The sequence below is a fragment of the Puntigrus tetrazona genome, chromosome 18 (genome assembly GCF_018831695.1).
Source record: "Puntigrus tetrazona isolate hp1 chromosome 18, ASM1883169v1, whole genome shotgun sequence".
Classification (NCBI taxonomy): Eukaryota; Metazoa; Chordata; class Actinopteri; order Cypriniformes; family Cyprinidae; genus Puntigrus; species Puntigrus tetrazona.
Window position 1 is genome coordinate 1,321,269 of NC_056716.1, and position 15,028 is coordinate 1,336,296.

Consider the following 15,028-nt stretch of genomic DNA (forward strand, 5'->3'; position numbering starts at 1 on the left):
GCTGCTCTGCTCAATCCAATTTCGTCGCTCGAACCAGCATTTTATTTACAGAGAATAAACAAAGGAAGTCACTCTGCAGCACAGAGCCTAGTGTGGCGGAAATAGACCTTACGGGTCCACCCTGAGGAAGGAAAAACAAACCCAGAGAAATGAAATATCGGCCCAACAGATAATGTACCACTGCGGCATTATTGGCTGGGTATTTTATCAGTTTTTGCTTGAGAGACATCGGTGGCAAAATATTCCCTCTTCACTGACGCACGCGTGGGGATTGGTTGGGTTGGGGAGGAGGGTGCTTATCAGAGAGAGGTGTCAGGGCAAAACATTGCACCGCAGCGGCTAGATACAGCACTAATGCAAGCAGCTTTCCTGTCAGAGGAGATGGAGGCAGACACAGAATATGCTTGGTGAAGGAGATTAGATAAAAATAACGGGATCCATCCCTGTGTCGTCCGGGGTGTAGCGGGTATCCTGATAAGGGATTCAGATTTATGTAAGGAGGGAGCAAAAGGAGCAAATATGACATTTTGGAAATGAAATAAGGCTGGGAAAAGAGGCATATTTAAAGGTTGAGGCTTTGGGGGTTAACGTAAGCCCGGGAACAAAAGATAGCCACGTAAGGGTGCTACACTGGCTGTTACACAATGCGTGACATCAAAATCAATTTTCTGTCGCATTTCTTTGCAGCCGTCATGAAAAGAGAAAGGTCTCTGTGCCAGGTTCTGCTCGACGTCTTCCAACTGGTTGTGATCTAAACATATGCACCGTTACAAGGACTGTCAAAAATGTTATTTAAATAAATTACACTATTAATCAAACAAACTGCGCATATTCGTAATAAATCGTGGCAGGCGAAAGCTTTAAATAGACAAAAAGTGGATTTCAAAGCCAATGTACAGTGTTAGCTTCCCCCAGAGGGGATAGAAGACTTTCGTATGATGTATTGGGTTTCCTGCAATACTTTTTCAGCAGCACCGCAACACAGCCACTGATTCTACAATGCAAACAATATAGTGAGATTATAAAATGAAGGACTCTTATTGGCCTGTATTTATTAGAATATGTAGAAACTTACAATAAACCAAGCAAATTCCAATTCTCGAGAACAACTCTAGTTCTTTTTAGTGAAACAGGCACATACAGTGAAACAATTGGACTTTCTTTAACAAATGAATGCTATGAAGTGTTTCTTTTTATTGAATCAAAAGCACACAATGCAAGCAGTAAAGTAATACTGCATAAATTATTCAACTAAACCAGTTATTTTTAGTGAATCAAAAACATACAATGCACGCAGTGAAGTCCAATTCCTTAAATGACTCTTAGAGCCAGTTCTTTTTAGTGAATTCCAGTGATGTCTGATTCCAAAATGAATCACTGTCTAGTGAACTGGTTCTTTTTATATACAGCAAAACAAGCAAAGACTGAATCCTAAACGATTGTCTCTGATTCTCCAATTTTTTTTTTTTTTTACAGAATCAAAGACTTTTCAACAAACTTTTTCAGTGAATCAAATACAACAGTTAGATTCCTGAAAAAATATCTCTAATGGGTCACTGAATCAAACTAAAGTGAGTTTTTTTAAGTAATACTTGAGTCTGCTGCAAGTTTACTATTATTCAGTCTTAGGTTTCCCTTTAAGTTCTCTGTTAGCGTGTTTTATTTTTATTTTTTTAATTGACCAAAACCCACGCGATTCTCTTCCCAAGTCAAGACGCCGGTTTGGCTCATCCGGTTGCAGGGCCCTCTATCATTCAACACAAATAGAGCCTTCCAAAGGCCCTGGGCCATCCTTCTTTCATGATCAGAGCCATAGATTTGTAGCATGTTTTATTCATGAAGTTCTCTTTTGTACATGCCTGACCAAGTCTTTCCTCGCTCACTTTAATCTGAGTAATCACTAGTGAGTTACGCGTCTCTGCTCTTTCTTTTCGGTTCCATGGGGGACCAATTACAAGCTATTAAGAGAGAAAGACAAGACAAAAGTACGGGGAGGCGGAGACAGAGATGCAATCGTGATTTATAAGAAGCTTTCATGGTGCGATGGCTGCTTGACATAAACACCCGGATATAGTTTGTTGTTGCTTCTACCATCTTTTCCCTCTTAAATTATTCATGCTGCTCCACTAAAAATTGGTAACATAAATAGAGGCATCAGAGCCGAGCCATTACACCACACCCTACGAGACCATTCCTGAGAGACGACTCGAGAGCCGGAAAACGAATTTCTGCTGTCTTCTTAGGAAAATAGCTCTTGGTGTGAAGATTCGAAAATCTCTCATTATTTCGCTCTCCGTTTGATCAGCTTAATGCTGGAACTAATGCCAGCGGAGAATTAGCGTGCATTAGTTCTACTGAAGGCTAGATTCAAAAGCACAATGTGTTTTTTTTTTTATTTTACAGACATCATTTGTTTCAGAGTAATTTACCCCGAGAGCCTGTGGAAAACATCGGTGTGCTGCGTGCTCGATGGAAACCTCTAATAAATTGAAGTCCATATATCTTTGACTTCACAGTTTGTCTTCTCAATCAGCTAATGCTTTCGAACATCTTTGGCTTGATGGGCTACAAACAAATGCACACAACTTTGCAGATGCTAGAGGACGTCATTCGAAAGGGGGCTAAAGAGTTTCCAGCTTAAATAATTCACAAGATCCTTTCAGCGTCAGTTAGTCAGTCATTCTGAATGTCCACTTTGTCCTTTTCAAGTCAAAGCATGTGGCATCCTTGCAAACCGCTCATGTCATTGCCTTGCAGTGTTGTCACCCTCCATACAAGGGAAAAAAGCCCCATCCGCTCCCTGGACTCTGATCAACCTTGGTGACAAGATTGATGGCTGAATAAAACAAACGACCGGACACTTTTGGACTCTCATCCGCCCTCGATCCCCAAGCGGCAATACATGCACATACATAAACACACACACACACACACACACACATACTTTCCCCTCTGGCCTTGTCCTGACACACCTCAGGTCGCAAAGCTGCTGGGAGATTCAAGTTTGACTGACAGGCAGCCATTTTTCTCTGGAGGGGGTGTCAAGGTTACTTTCCTTTTTTCTCTGCATTATGCACAAAGTTCAAAATTAAAAGAAGACAGGGTCCTACGGGGAAATGCGGCTTTGTGATAAGGGCTTTATAATCAAAGCTTAGTACCAAAAAGAACAAGGCAGGAAATAGTATGCTAAACTGCTTTATCGAAAAGTTATTTTTTTTCAGAGAAACTGCAATTTCAGATTCACAGCACACTGATTTTCGAGTTCTGGGACAAAACAGACAACAGTGGAGAAAAAAAAAAGGTTTATGTGTCAAGGATTTTTTTCTGTGCAGCATGTTTTGAGATATTCACCTTGCATTTAGGTGCAATCTCTGCCTTTTCCATTGTCTTATAAAATGTGATTTTTACTCTATATTGGTCAACACTGCTTGATGCATCAAAAAATATTGGCAAAATCCCTTCAAGGATGGAATTAATTTAGACAACAGGATGGCCTCAAACTGATTTTAAGCTCCATCCGTTCAACTGTCACCACAGAAAATGGCCGTATTTGCACACCACGCATGTAATAAATCCAACAGCCATTTTGTTTTTTTGTTTCCAACTATAGAAACTACTTAAAATGCTAAATAATTTCTTGACAATGTGTGTGACTGAATTGGCATATGGTTGTGATAAGCACAATTACTCATAATTATAAAAAATTATGCAACTCAACAGAGCTTGTATAATGTTATTCATTGTTATTCAGAAAGAAGAGTTTGATTTTGTCTAATTATAAATTAAATTCTGAAAAGAGCAACAATAAGTCTAGATCATAGCTCCATCTTTTATGTTACATTTTAGTGGATTGTTCATGTTACATGCGTTTAAGCAAAGCATACAATATGCAATCGAAGATGTTTTAAGATAAAATAAAGTCATTGTAAATGGCTTTTAGAAAATCAATATATCACTTATTGTTAAATAAATAATGCTATTCTGAAAAAACAGATGACAAAAGCAATTATATCTCATGGTTTATGCTAAATTATACAGTAACCAGTCCATTAGCAATTAAGGATCTTAAATATTCAGCATATTTCATGAAAAATCCATGAGTTTAAAGCTTTAGAGGCAGAATGATTCATTTCTATATTGTGACCTTTATTTCTGCCTCTGGCAATGCATTTCACTCAAATCCCTAAAAAAAAAAAGAAACATGTGAAACAGAACTGGCATAAATGAAGCACTTGAGTGAGAAGCATCTAGTACAGGAAAAACGAAATGCATCTTGTCTAAGGGGTTATTCTGCTGTAGTTGTTGTCTCTCTGCCGCTATGTCCATGAACTTTCATTTAATCTACAAATCAGAATCATCTCAGTTCCCAAAAATTACTGGAGAAAAAAAGTGAAAAAATGACAAGGAGGGACGTGAGAAGATATGACCCTAAGAAGATGAGAAAGCAGACAGGAAGAATGAATTGCTGCACTATTCCTTCCATCTTTAATAACTCTCTTATTTCGAAAAAAAAAAAAAAAAAAAAAGCAGTAGCCTGAACCAAGGCCAAGCTTTGCTGTGTGCCTTTTATGAGATCCAATGAATATACAGTTTTTGGAAATTTCCAATCATGCCATTCACCAGAATATCTATGCTGGCTGGCTAAAATCTCTGCCTTATCTTCCCTAGTAACCAGCAACTGCTTGGTGCTTTTGTTTTTATCCCAATTAGAAATGTCAGCGCTACAGCGAGAAACATTTTTGGTGGGGAATCTATATTCGTTAACCATGGCATCCCGTTTTCAAATAAACCTCATTCCACTCTGCTTTGATTGGAGGTGTTTGGTAACGTTAGAAAGTGTTCTCAACAGGGATCAGAATCAAAGAATTTAACGCTTTCGGTACTGATTCCAGTTCTTGTTTAATTAACAATTTTGATTTACTACAAAGCATCTCCTGGGATTATATACATTACATGTTCTGTTTTTAAAGTGCCTCCATTATGGGTAATGAAAGGTTGATATATTTAGATTTTGGGAGTCCCCAGCAGCAGGTTAACATGCATGCACGGTCAAAAAACACTTCCATTGTCGTAATACGCGTTTATCTTTACCTAATTTGCTCAATGACTCATTCAATTATACATTTTCCACACCATTTTTTTGTGTTAGGTTAATCTGTGGTGATTGGTTCGATTAGTCTAATTTTAACTTCATCAGGCCTGTAATGCCTGATAAAGCAGCGTTTGTGAACGCAGTGCTGCTATGTGTACAGTCGTTACCATGGAAACGGCTAATTTCGAGAAAGAACGAATTAGCATTTTTATTCAGACCAAAGAAAAAGACCAACAAGTGGGCAGACAAAAAAAAAAAGATGTTGCAATGATTCAAAGTCGACTCTTTCTTTCGAGAGACAATAACACTATACACGATGCACTTTCAGATTTAATACTTGGCAGGACATTTTCATTCACTCAGAGTTGTGTAACACACTGCATGAAGAGGTAATTTTCAAAAATCCATAACAGGGGCACTTTAACTGGCTAACAAAAATGGTTCATAGGGGTAGTATGTTCTGCAGTTGTGCAAAACTATGTTTTTAGGCTATAGATTCAATAGCAATTGATTGAGTCGACTGAGTATTCTGTCTGGACTGGCAGATGCACGATCCAAACAAACAACATTTCAGTTCCAAAATGGAACTGCTTCTGAATAACAGGTTTTTGGTTCCCACATTCTTTTCAGGGAAAGTTCGAGGTTTGTGCGCTGTCTTAAACTCTGCGCTTTTGACAGTTCAATTTACTCCTATGGCGACAAGAACTAGACATGCTTCAATGTCTGCGTAACATAAACGCAGAGCAGCCAGTGCAATACTTCACACCACTCACTTCCTGTGGGCATTAATTTTAAGCAAAAGCACAGTGTGTGGAGCTCTCTGTCCCTCTATTTAAACAGCTCAATCGTCAACCACCCTCTCCAGCCGATGCAGGGCTCCAAACTTCAGGAGCTGGGAAAGGCATACATCAAATCTCTTTGTCTGACAAATCCCTTGCGGCCCCTGCTCTCCCTCCTGTTCCGAAACAGTTCCCACTGCTTATTTATTTATATGTCCCTTACAATCCTATTAGAGTGTTTATAAGACATGGCTTTACGATTCTTGCTGTAATTCTAGCAAGAGGTTTTGCATATTCATTCATGCCTCTTCATAATAGCACACGAGTCATTATCATATCCAGGAGCTGACTGAAAAGCTCTGCAGGGTTATTATCGTCAACTAAAACTAAACTAAAACCGTAAAAACTGTTTGGTTACTTGAAATAACTGGCCGTGTACCATCTGTAGTTGCCACAGCAAAATGATTACATTTTCATTTCATTCAAAGTACAATATATAAACATAAAAAAAGAAATACGCATTACAAATACAAACAACTAAAGATTAAATACTTAAATCGTTTTAATCCAAAACTAGGAATTATTAAAAAAATTAAATTAATTAATTATTTATAAAAAATAATATATTGACGATAACACTGCTGCTCTGTCTATACAATGAAGCCACTGAATGACTTCATTTTCATGAATGATTGCATGCTGATCAATGAAAATGAGAAGGCAACGTCCATATTTCCTTAAGACATTTTTGTCTGCATCTATTTATGTAAGCCTTTCTGTTGAAAAGACGAAAAATAGCCTCCTGCAGGAACATATCTAAGAAAGAAGCCAAGGTTTCATGCTGTTAGCGTGTTTTTGAAAGTGTGAATTTCGGCGTGTTCGCTGAGCTTGTGTTTATGTTCTCTCAGACCAGCACCGCTCCAAAGCCCCAGCTCCCTATATCTCCATGTACATTCGCTGACATACTGTACCGTACTGTTACTCACAAAGATTTATGTTTCGCACACGATTTTAACCTGGGACCAAAGCAAAAACTTACTTCAAATCCAACAATCCTTCATCGTGCAATATAGATAATATTATCAAATAAAAAAAAATGTCACTGCCTCACTTGAGCAAAGTTTGCAGATTTGTAATCGTAACGGTAATCAGTAAAATTTGTTGAAATTCTGATATGAAATTGGAAATGAGCAAAAGGCTACAATAAATAAAACGTCGTATCGAGTTCACATGCTGTTTATTTATCAAAAGAAAAGAATTCTGTACAAACATACATAAAGCTGCTCTGTCTGTCTGCTATTTTTTCTCAATTTCGAGTTGGTGTGAATGCCATAAAACTGGAGCCAGTAAGCACAGCGCATGAATTTCAAATCCTACAATTACATTATGCGTGACTGTCTCCATCACTATATAAAACAATATTTCTGTGTCCTTTTTGTCTTTGTTCCATTGCAAATTTGTTCCACAAGATGTATACAAAGAACACATTTACAACATTCATCCAATGTAATAAGCCTATATTTGATCATTCTTTACAGTAAGGCTCTATTTGTAAACATTATAGCTAACTATTTCAGCCAACATGCTATCAATAAAGAATACTTTTAACGCATTTATTATTCCTAGTTCATATCGATTTCAAAGTTTACTACATCATTCAATTAAAATGTTTTATGTCAATGGAGCTAACATGAACTAAACTAACAATGAAGAGTTGTATTTTAATTGAATAACATTAACAAGAAAAACAGGCACAGCTTTAATTTAAGGAGATTACAAATGCACTGTTTTCAAAAGGAATTTTAATTTTGATTAGATGGACCAAAATAGCGATATCCAGTATGTGGTTTGTTAGCTTGTGTGGCGTATTTGAATTGCGACCCAGCTTATGTACTGCCAAATATTTTCTCATCCAAATTCGAGGAGGCACTGCCTCGGAGAAAACACCCCTGACACCGACGGTCCAAACAGAGGATGGAAGCAGTCGTGATGTTGGCATTTCTCAAAAACCGTCCGGGTGGTAATCGTCCTTGTAGATCACCAGGTGCTTTAATTAGTTTTATATTTGCTGTGGCGAAGCAAGGTTCCGTTTATTGTTAATTTACTTTATGACTATTTGACAGCCTGCTTGGTTGCCATGGCGTTCTGATTACAGTATGCCTCGCGAATTTCAATTTTCGCTCTCTGTCGAGGCAAGAGCACAGGACAACAGCCTCTCTCCGCTAACCTCTAATCTACCCCTATCTGCATGCACATCCTCACACTTATGACATTGTCTGTGCATTCAGAACATCTCTGGAGAATATTCCTTTCTGATTGGCTTATCTCCTCGAAGCCACAGTCCCACAAACGTCACACTTGCGTGAAGAATACGGTTGATCAGACCGCAGACACAGTAAGGGCTAAAACACTCCATTCTTTATTAATGCTTACTATGTAGGTCAAGATTAAATAATAATCTCTTTTAAATGTCATTTTCAACTGTGCACATTAAATGATTTTGATACCAAATGATTTTTTTTCACTCTTTAGATAGATAGATAGATAGATAGATAGATCAGGGTTTGGTGCTTAAACATCAGTTTCATTCATCTATCATTTCCTCTGATTTAAGGGATTGTAGGGATACAGTCAAGACTAAATGTTTACATATGTTGACCTAGGAACACATCTTTTACACAATTGTTTACAAATCGTATAACTTGGGCGTTATAAAGTCAGTATTGTGAAATATAAACTCAAACAAAAGGTCAGAATTGTGAGCTGATATTTTTCTTCAGAACTTGAGGGGGTTTTTTTTGCAAGAGCTTATATCTTGCGGTTCTGACGTCAAGCTTCCACGAGATAAACAGGGTATAAAGAGGCGTTTATAGAAGTGAATGTTGCATATTTTTGGAAGATTTTGAACCAGAAATGTGGCTTGGTATAATTTTGTACATTTTTAGTTTCTACAATGTTACATTGCTGTGGCAGCAAAAAAACACAAAAGAGCAGCTTAACACAAAAAGTTATTTACTTATTAATATTTTTTCTTCGCATTAAAAGCACCGAAGTGCAGTGGCTGTACAGTTGGAATATTTGAAAGTCCTCAACAGAATTATTCACTTCCACCGTAAGCTGTAAAACAGATTTATTTCAAATCAAAAAAAAAAAAAAAAAAAGAGAAAGTTGAAAATCATTTATATGCTAAGTACTGTAACATTATGCCAAAACGCTGTCGTTCGAACTCAACTCAGAATATTCCTTTAATATACAACGAATCACGCTCCTTTCAAGCCAGGTAAAAATATGATTTAAAGGAATCTAAAATGATAAATAAAGTTAAAAAGTAATCACAATTTCTAATAGAAATCTCCCAGCGCAACTAACAGATGCGACCCGAGGAGAGAAAGAGGTCTGCAAGGTGGCTGCCGTGCATCACGCAGGTGAGCACAGAATAATGTTGGACCTTTTCCATTTACTACTCACGATGCCAAGCACTCTGGGTGCGGTTACGCATGGGCACCTCTGGATCTGCCAACAAATCTGTTCTATTCTCCAGCCTGGCACGTGCTCCTCTCCGCTCTCGACGCAAGCTTGAGATATAGCCACAGCAGTTCCTTATTCTTTAGAATCTATCAGTGACACATACAGGGAGAGGCTGTCAGATTAAAGCCATTGCGTCAGGCTGGATATTTTGAGAACATTTTCAGAGGTTTAACCCCCAGGATGCTGCTGAAAAACACAAGACGGGGGAAAAGAAAAAACAGGAGCAAAGGAAACATCCCTCAAACCAACGTCTTTTGAAAAACTTTCAATCGCACGCAACTGGGTTAACCTGAATTGGAAACTATATTATCTTAGTTCGCCAAAAGAGCGTCGTGTCACTCGCGTTACTACTAAACAAAACGCACTACAGAAAGAAAGGCAGAGAGAAAGAAAAGGAAAGCGCACGACCCTCCGCTCATCAGTGCGCTCCCAGCAAATTCTGCCAGGACGCTCGCTGACTAGAGCGATTCCTATCAAGGGAACAATCACGGTTGCCACGGCAACCATAAAGCATCATTCAAGGTCATTATTCACACAAAGCAAGAACGGAATTTTTTATCGCATCCGAGTAGCCAGAGTGCAGGGATATCAGCGCGAATGTTCGAGCCATTAAAACATGAGATTTATGGGTAATGATCGGGCCCATAGAGCACGGCTATGAGACATATGACCCCCTCCCACCAGCCACCGTGCCATCGATCCACACCGCAATGAGTTTGTCTTCCCAGTCATTTTCCGACATGACACCGCTGCCTCCGAGGCTTCGCCTGATAAAAACAAAAGACGCCGGCTTCCTGCAGAGGGGGGAAAAAACGCACATGAGCAATTACATGACCGATCCGCCATTCTTGATCTTGGTTTAAAATGGGAGTTCCCCACCTTTCGTCTTACATTTATACCTTAGCAAATGCTCTTTTTTGACATTTCACTCACTTCACTGGAGGCAAAGTTTTGGCAGAAGAGGCTGCCATGGTTCCCTACATCAAAGTTTGAGTCATCAGAGAGAGAGACTGCGATCCTGAGGGAGACGCTGCAGGCATGCGAGCGGAACTGAAAAGCACTGACAGTTGTAACAGTGAACTAAGCCACTTGAGCCGGGGAACCAAAACCCAGAGCCACAATATAGAGGATGTGATAAAGAGACGTTTAACAACTTAGTTTAACACTTCACAACTTGAGCGGATGTGGAAACTTTTTACGCAAAAGCATTCCGGAAATGATATACACAATACAGATTGCGTGCCAAACCAAATAAACCTCCTCATTTTCCTTATGCACGCAAAGTTAAACATGATCATTCTCTTCTTTCTTCTTTCAGTATTAAGTGTGTAAACATGGAGACACGTGAAAACGGTTATTTTTAGTAACTGTACAAGTACATTTAACCTAAATATAAATACAGAGGTATAACAAGTGCCTATAATCCAACTTACATACAAAAACAAAATATTTTAAGGCCTTTTTCCTATAAAAATGTAAATTTAACTTTAGGTTTGATCATTTTTATCAAAACATGGTCACTAAGGTTGCATTTATTTGATTCCATTTATTTAAAAATACATTTAAAGCAGCAGTATTGTGGAATATTATTGAAGTTATTAAATTACCTGTTTTTTTTGTATTCATATATAAATATATTTGTAATACATTTTAATGTATTCCTCTGATGGCAAATAATAGCCATAACTCCAGTCTTCAGAATTAGATTTTTTTTGTCAAAATCAATATAATTTGCTGTCCACCAGAAACCTCTCTGGTTCTTTTGATAATTGTGGTACTTTTAATATTATTTTACTACAATTATTATAAACATTCTTTAATTTCTTAACATTTAACAGTTACATTTTTGTAAGTGTATATATATATATACACTTTTAAATGTTTACATTTTAAATGATTAATTACCAAAACTATTTAAGATTATTTATAAAAAAATCTCCATAAAATTAACATGAAAAAAATTACTCAAAAATTAGCTCAAGCACAATATTCCTAATGCATGGAAATTCCACAAGTGTATGTCCTTGTATGAAAGAATAAAATAATCTGCAACGCACAGTGATGCATTGCCAAAGAAATGATGTATAAAACATAACGCTCACACATTACAATGCTATGTAAACCTACAGGGGTGAAAATTTATACAGGAATGGTATTTTTCTTTTACTGTCCAAGATGTACTGTTTTATGTGCGCGTGGCAAGGTCATGGTTGCCCTTTCAAATGAAGTTCCCAGTTCATTCATCAGCCATAGCCTGACTTATTCATCACCAAGCGCACATGCATGCCACAAACATGTGGCAGTGGAAGAATTGAATTACTCCAAATAAGCCACATCTCCCCTCATCCATCCATTTTTGCGCTACTTACGAGCTCTGATGAAATCGTTCAGCACAGTTCTGTTTGGAGTAGGTTTCCACAAACATCAAATGCTTATGCAGCATAATGTAATCATCTCTCTGTATAAAATGCTGAATAGCACAGCTTGCTGATTTATACATGTGTAGCTCAATACACTTGTCTGTTGAGCTTTGCAGACCAGTAAGCAGAATTGATGAAATGTTGGTGTAGATTGTGAGAAAGTGTTTTTGCTTTTGGCATGACAGCGGTTTAGTGCTGAGCTGGGGTTCTGGATATCTAAATGAGAGCCACGCAAACATATTTTATGACCATGTTTTTAACCTACGAATCTGAAGGAAGTCATTTCAAAATTGAAGGAAGCATCAAAAAGTAGTGCCGCACTTCTACTGTAAAATGTCTAATAAAAAGTGGGGAAGTATTAGGAGTTTCATGCATTCCTGTCATTGATTAATTGTAACGTGCTGTATTTTATGCACTATAGAGAAATCGTCCCGTTCTTTGATACACAGCCCAAAATTTATAGACCATTTCTCTCAGAATGCGTGATCTCTGGCAAAGGTAAAACTGGCAAGAGTGGAGTCTTAATCTTATGCCACTTACTATGGATATTGTGTTGATACCGTGTTTCACAACTGAGCAAAATATGTTGTGCAAATGATATAAACGCAAGCATTGTATAAGAGCATCACCAAAAGGTATGATCGCAGTGACGACTGTAACGCAGAGCTGTAGTGACGCACGGCCTGAAGGAACAGGCATATAGAATAATACGATTTTAAAAAGTTAACATTTAAAAAGTAATAAGAAGAATATATTTTTTTCCTTGCCAAAGAAAATTATCTGTAGAATCGGCTGTAGAATGATGAAATGATGAAAAATGTATACATTGAAAGACGCTTTGGATAAAAGCATCTATGAAACGCATGAATACAATGTAAACGCAAGTCTGGAGATGTAAAAGGGACATGGATTAAAAGGGGGTTCGTATAATTTCTCTGTACAGTAAAATATTACAGGCATCATCACCCAGTGGCTGTAGGGTCTAGGCTTGTATTGAAAAATGTATTATAAGGTAGATCAAATGTGTGTTTGACACTGGTCTAATGAGAATCTGGAGATGACTCACAGAAACTGGCCTTGATTAATGTCTTGCATTAAGAAAAAGCAAGTGAGACGATGACCACATTAACATACTTTATTCATGCTTTGATTTAAGAATATAATGGTTAAGTCTTAATAATAAACCTCGATATGCGCTATAGATCTCAAAAACTAAGTTTTAACTAACAAAAAGCTGTACATATGAAATAAAATGTTAACTGTAAGATGTTTTTCAAATATAAGTGATATCATAATAAAAGGACACAAAAATTACTCAATGTAGTCTATCCAAAAATATTCAAGTGATTATTCTATATTACTATTATTTAAGCCATTGGATGTTTGCTGCAAAATGTTTTTATTAGTAAAAAAGTGTTAATATTTTAAGTACTAAGCAAATGTTGGTTCTCGAAGTAGCTTAGTTATACAATGTTAACATTATGACTAAATATAAGGTTACGAACTGCAAAATATACAAGCTCAAAAAAGCCATACAACACAGCTGAATATTTGGCAACCACAGCTGTCATTCATTTATAGATTTCATTTTATAGATTTTTACCGATGTGTGTTTGCTTGCATGTTAACAATAACTGTATCGGTGTGTGTATCACAAGCATGTGTGCTCTAGGGCCACTCCCTGGACGAGTCTAAAGGGCAGAAGTATTTCCAGAACAAATTCGCTATTAACAAGCTTTTTAATTTGCCCAAAACGAGCATGAAGAATACCCCATAGATGCTCAACGCTCAAATCTTGGCTGAGCGCTCACTGACCTTTCCCGTGCTCCGGGTTCAGAGGAGGAAGAGGCACGGCTTTATCAGTAGTTAAATTAATGATCAATCCTTGAAAACTCCCTGACTCTGCAAGACTCCTCCCGGCTTCTCTCTTTATTCCTCAGATTCCTCCCGTCGCTGCGTAATACACACACACGCACACACACACACGCACGCGAGCGCACAATCACGTTCTGCAATTGCACAGGCATCCCAAAGCTCTGACTGCCACAAAACTTGCTCCTTCCCGTGTAAGCCGCGTTACGACCCCTGCCACATTTCACTCACTCTGCGTGAGCCAACGTCTCTGTTTTGTCTGCAGGCTAGCCGAGCCCAGAGCAGAAAAGCAGGAAAAAAAAGTTGAGCTGTTAAGCATCTTTCGCCTCGCTCTCGGTGCCGTCTCAATCACTCTCTCCGTCGCTCTTCGGAGATTTTTAAGCGCAGACAGAGGCTTTAACAGTAGCCCACATCACAGATGAATATAATCAGCTATTGTGTCCCCGACTGATGGGGCTGATGGATAAAGCCGGAGATGTAAATCTGCTCTTACCTGCTGTTGAAGCTTAAAGCTGGGAGGAGGAACAGGAGGTAAACGGCTCCGATGAATTTCATTGCTTTGTCTTGCTCTCATGCACTCGGCGTCTCTTTCCCCCTTTTTCTCTCGATCGCTCTCTTTTCCCTTCCTCCGTTCTCTCTCCCTCTCCTGGCTGGCTCGCTCACCCGTTCTCTCTCTCTCTCTCTCTCTCTCAGTGGTGCACACGCGCGTTAACGCAGGCACACACACGCCGCGGCAGACAGATGCAACGCTGCGAGCGGTCTGTGTATGTGAAAGTGCGGGGCTCCTCAGCTTCAAATAGCAGGGACGGGGAGACGGACGGATTTATTAATGGCCAGGAACCAGGGTGCAGGGGCGGGGGGATCCAGGATCCGGGGAGGAAGACTGGAGAATGATTTGAGGTGGTGAGGTGATGTCAGCATCAATACAGCCAGTGGCTCCCTGTCTTTCTCTTCTGCGTTCCACGGCGAGATGAATACCTGCTGGTGTGTCCCACACGATATCCATCTGTCTGCGTTATTACCGGCAGCCTTGGGACGGGGCAGGGCGATTATCTGGGCTCGAGGCGTGCAGGGTTACTCCACAAAGACTAAATTAATCAATTTTCGTGGAGATTACACTTTGATGGCAGGGTTCATTAGTTTGACATTTTGTTCTCTGTTGTCCGTCAAAGTAATTGATGAGACATTTCCCTGCTCACCGTCTCATATTGTGAGATTAAGAGGGTAAACCGTTCGTGATGAATTTAATAGTCGTGCAGTCGCTTCGCTTTACCGTTCCGCCGTTCCGCCGCGTCTGACGTCTCCATCCGCATCTCAAACTAGGCTCGGTTTCCGGA

The 15,028-nt window shown here is 38.8% G+C and overlaps 1 protein-coding gene across 2 annotated transcripts in view; it reads right to left on the minus strand.

Moving 5' to 3' along the window:
- The window catches only part of luzp2 (leucine zipper protein 2), a 92,578-nt gene extending 77,865 nt beyond the window's left edge, over nucleotides 1-14,713 (minus strand). The window contains exon 1 of one of the 2 annotated variants that reach the window (XM_043216771.1): nucleotides 14,185-14,713. In XM_043216771.1, the coding sequence (XP_043072706.1) occupies nucleotides 14,185-14,246 (62 nt within the window). In that variant the 5' untranslated portion in view covers nucleotides 14,247-14,713. The remainder of the gene's footprint in view (nucleotides 1-14,184) is intronic. The other variant, XM_043216770.1, reaches the window with a different exon arrangement.
- Nucleotides 14,714-15,028: the final 315 nt, after the last annotated feature.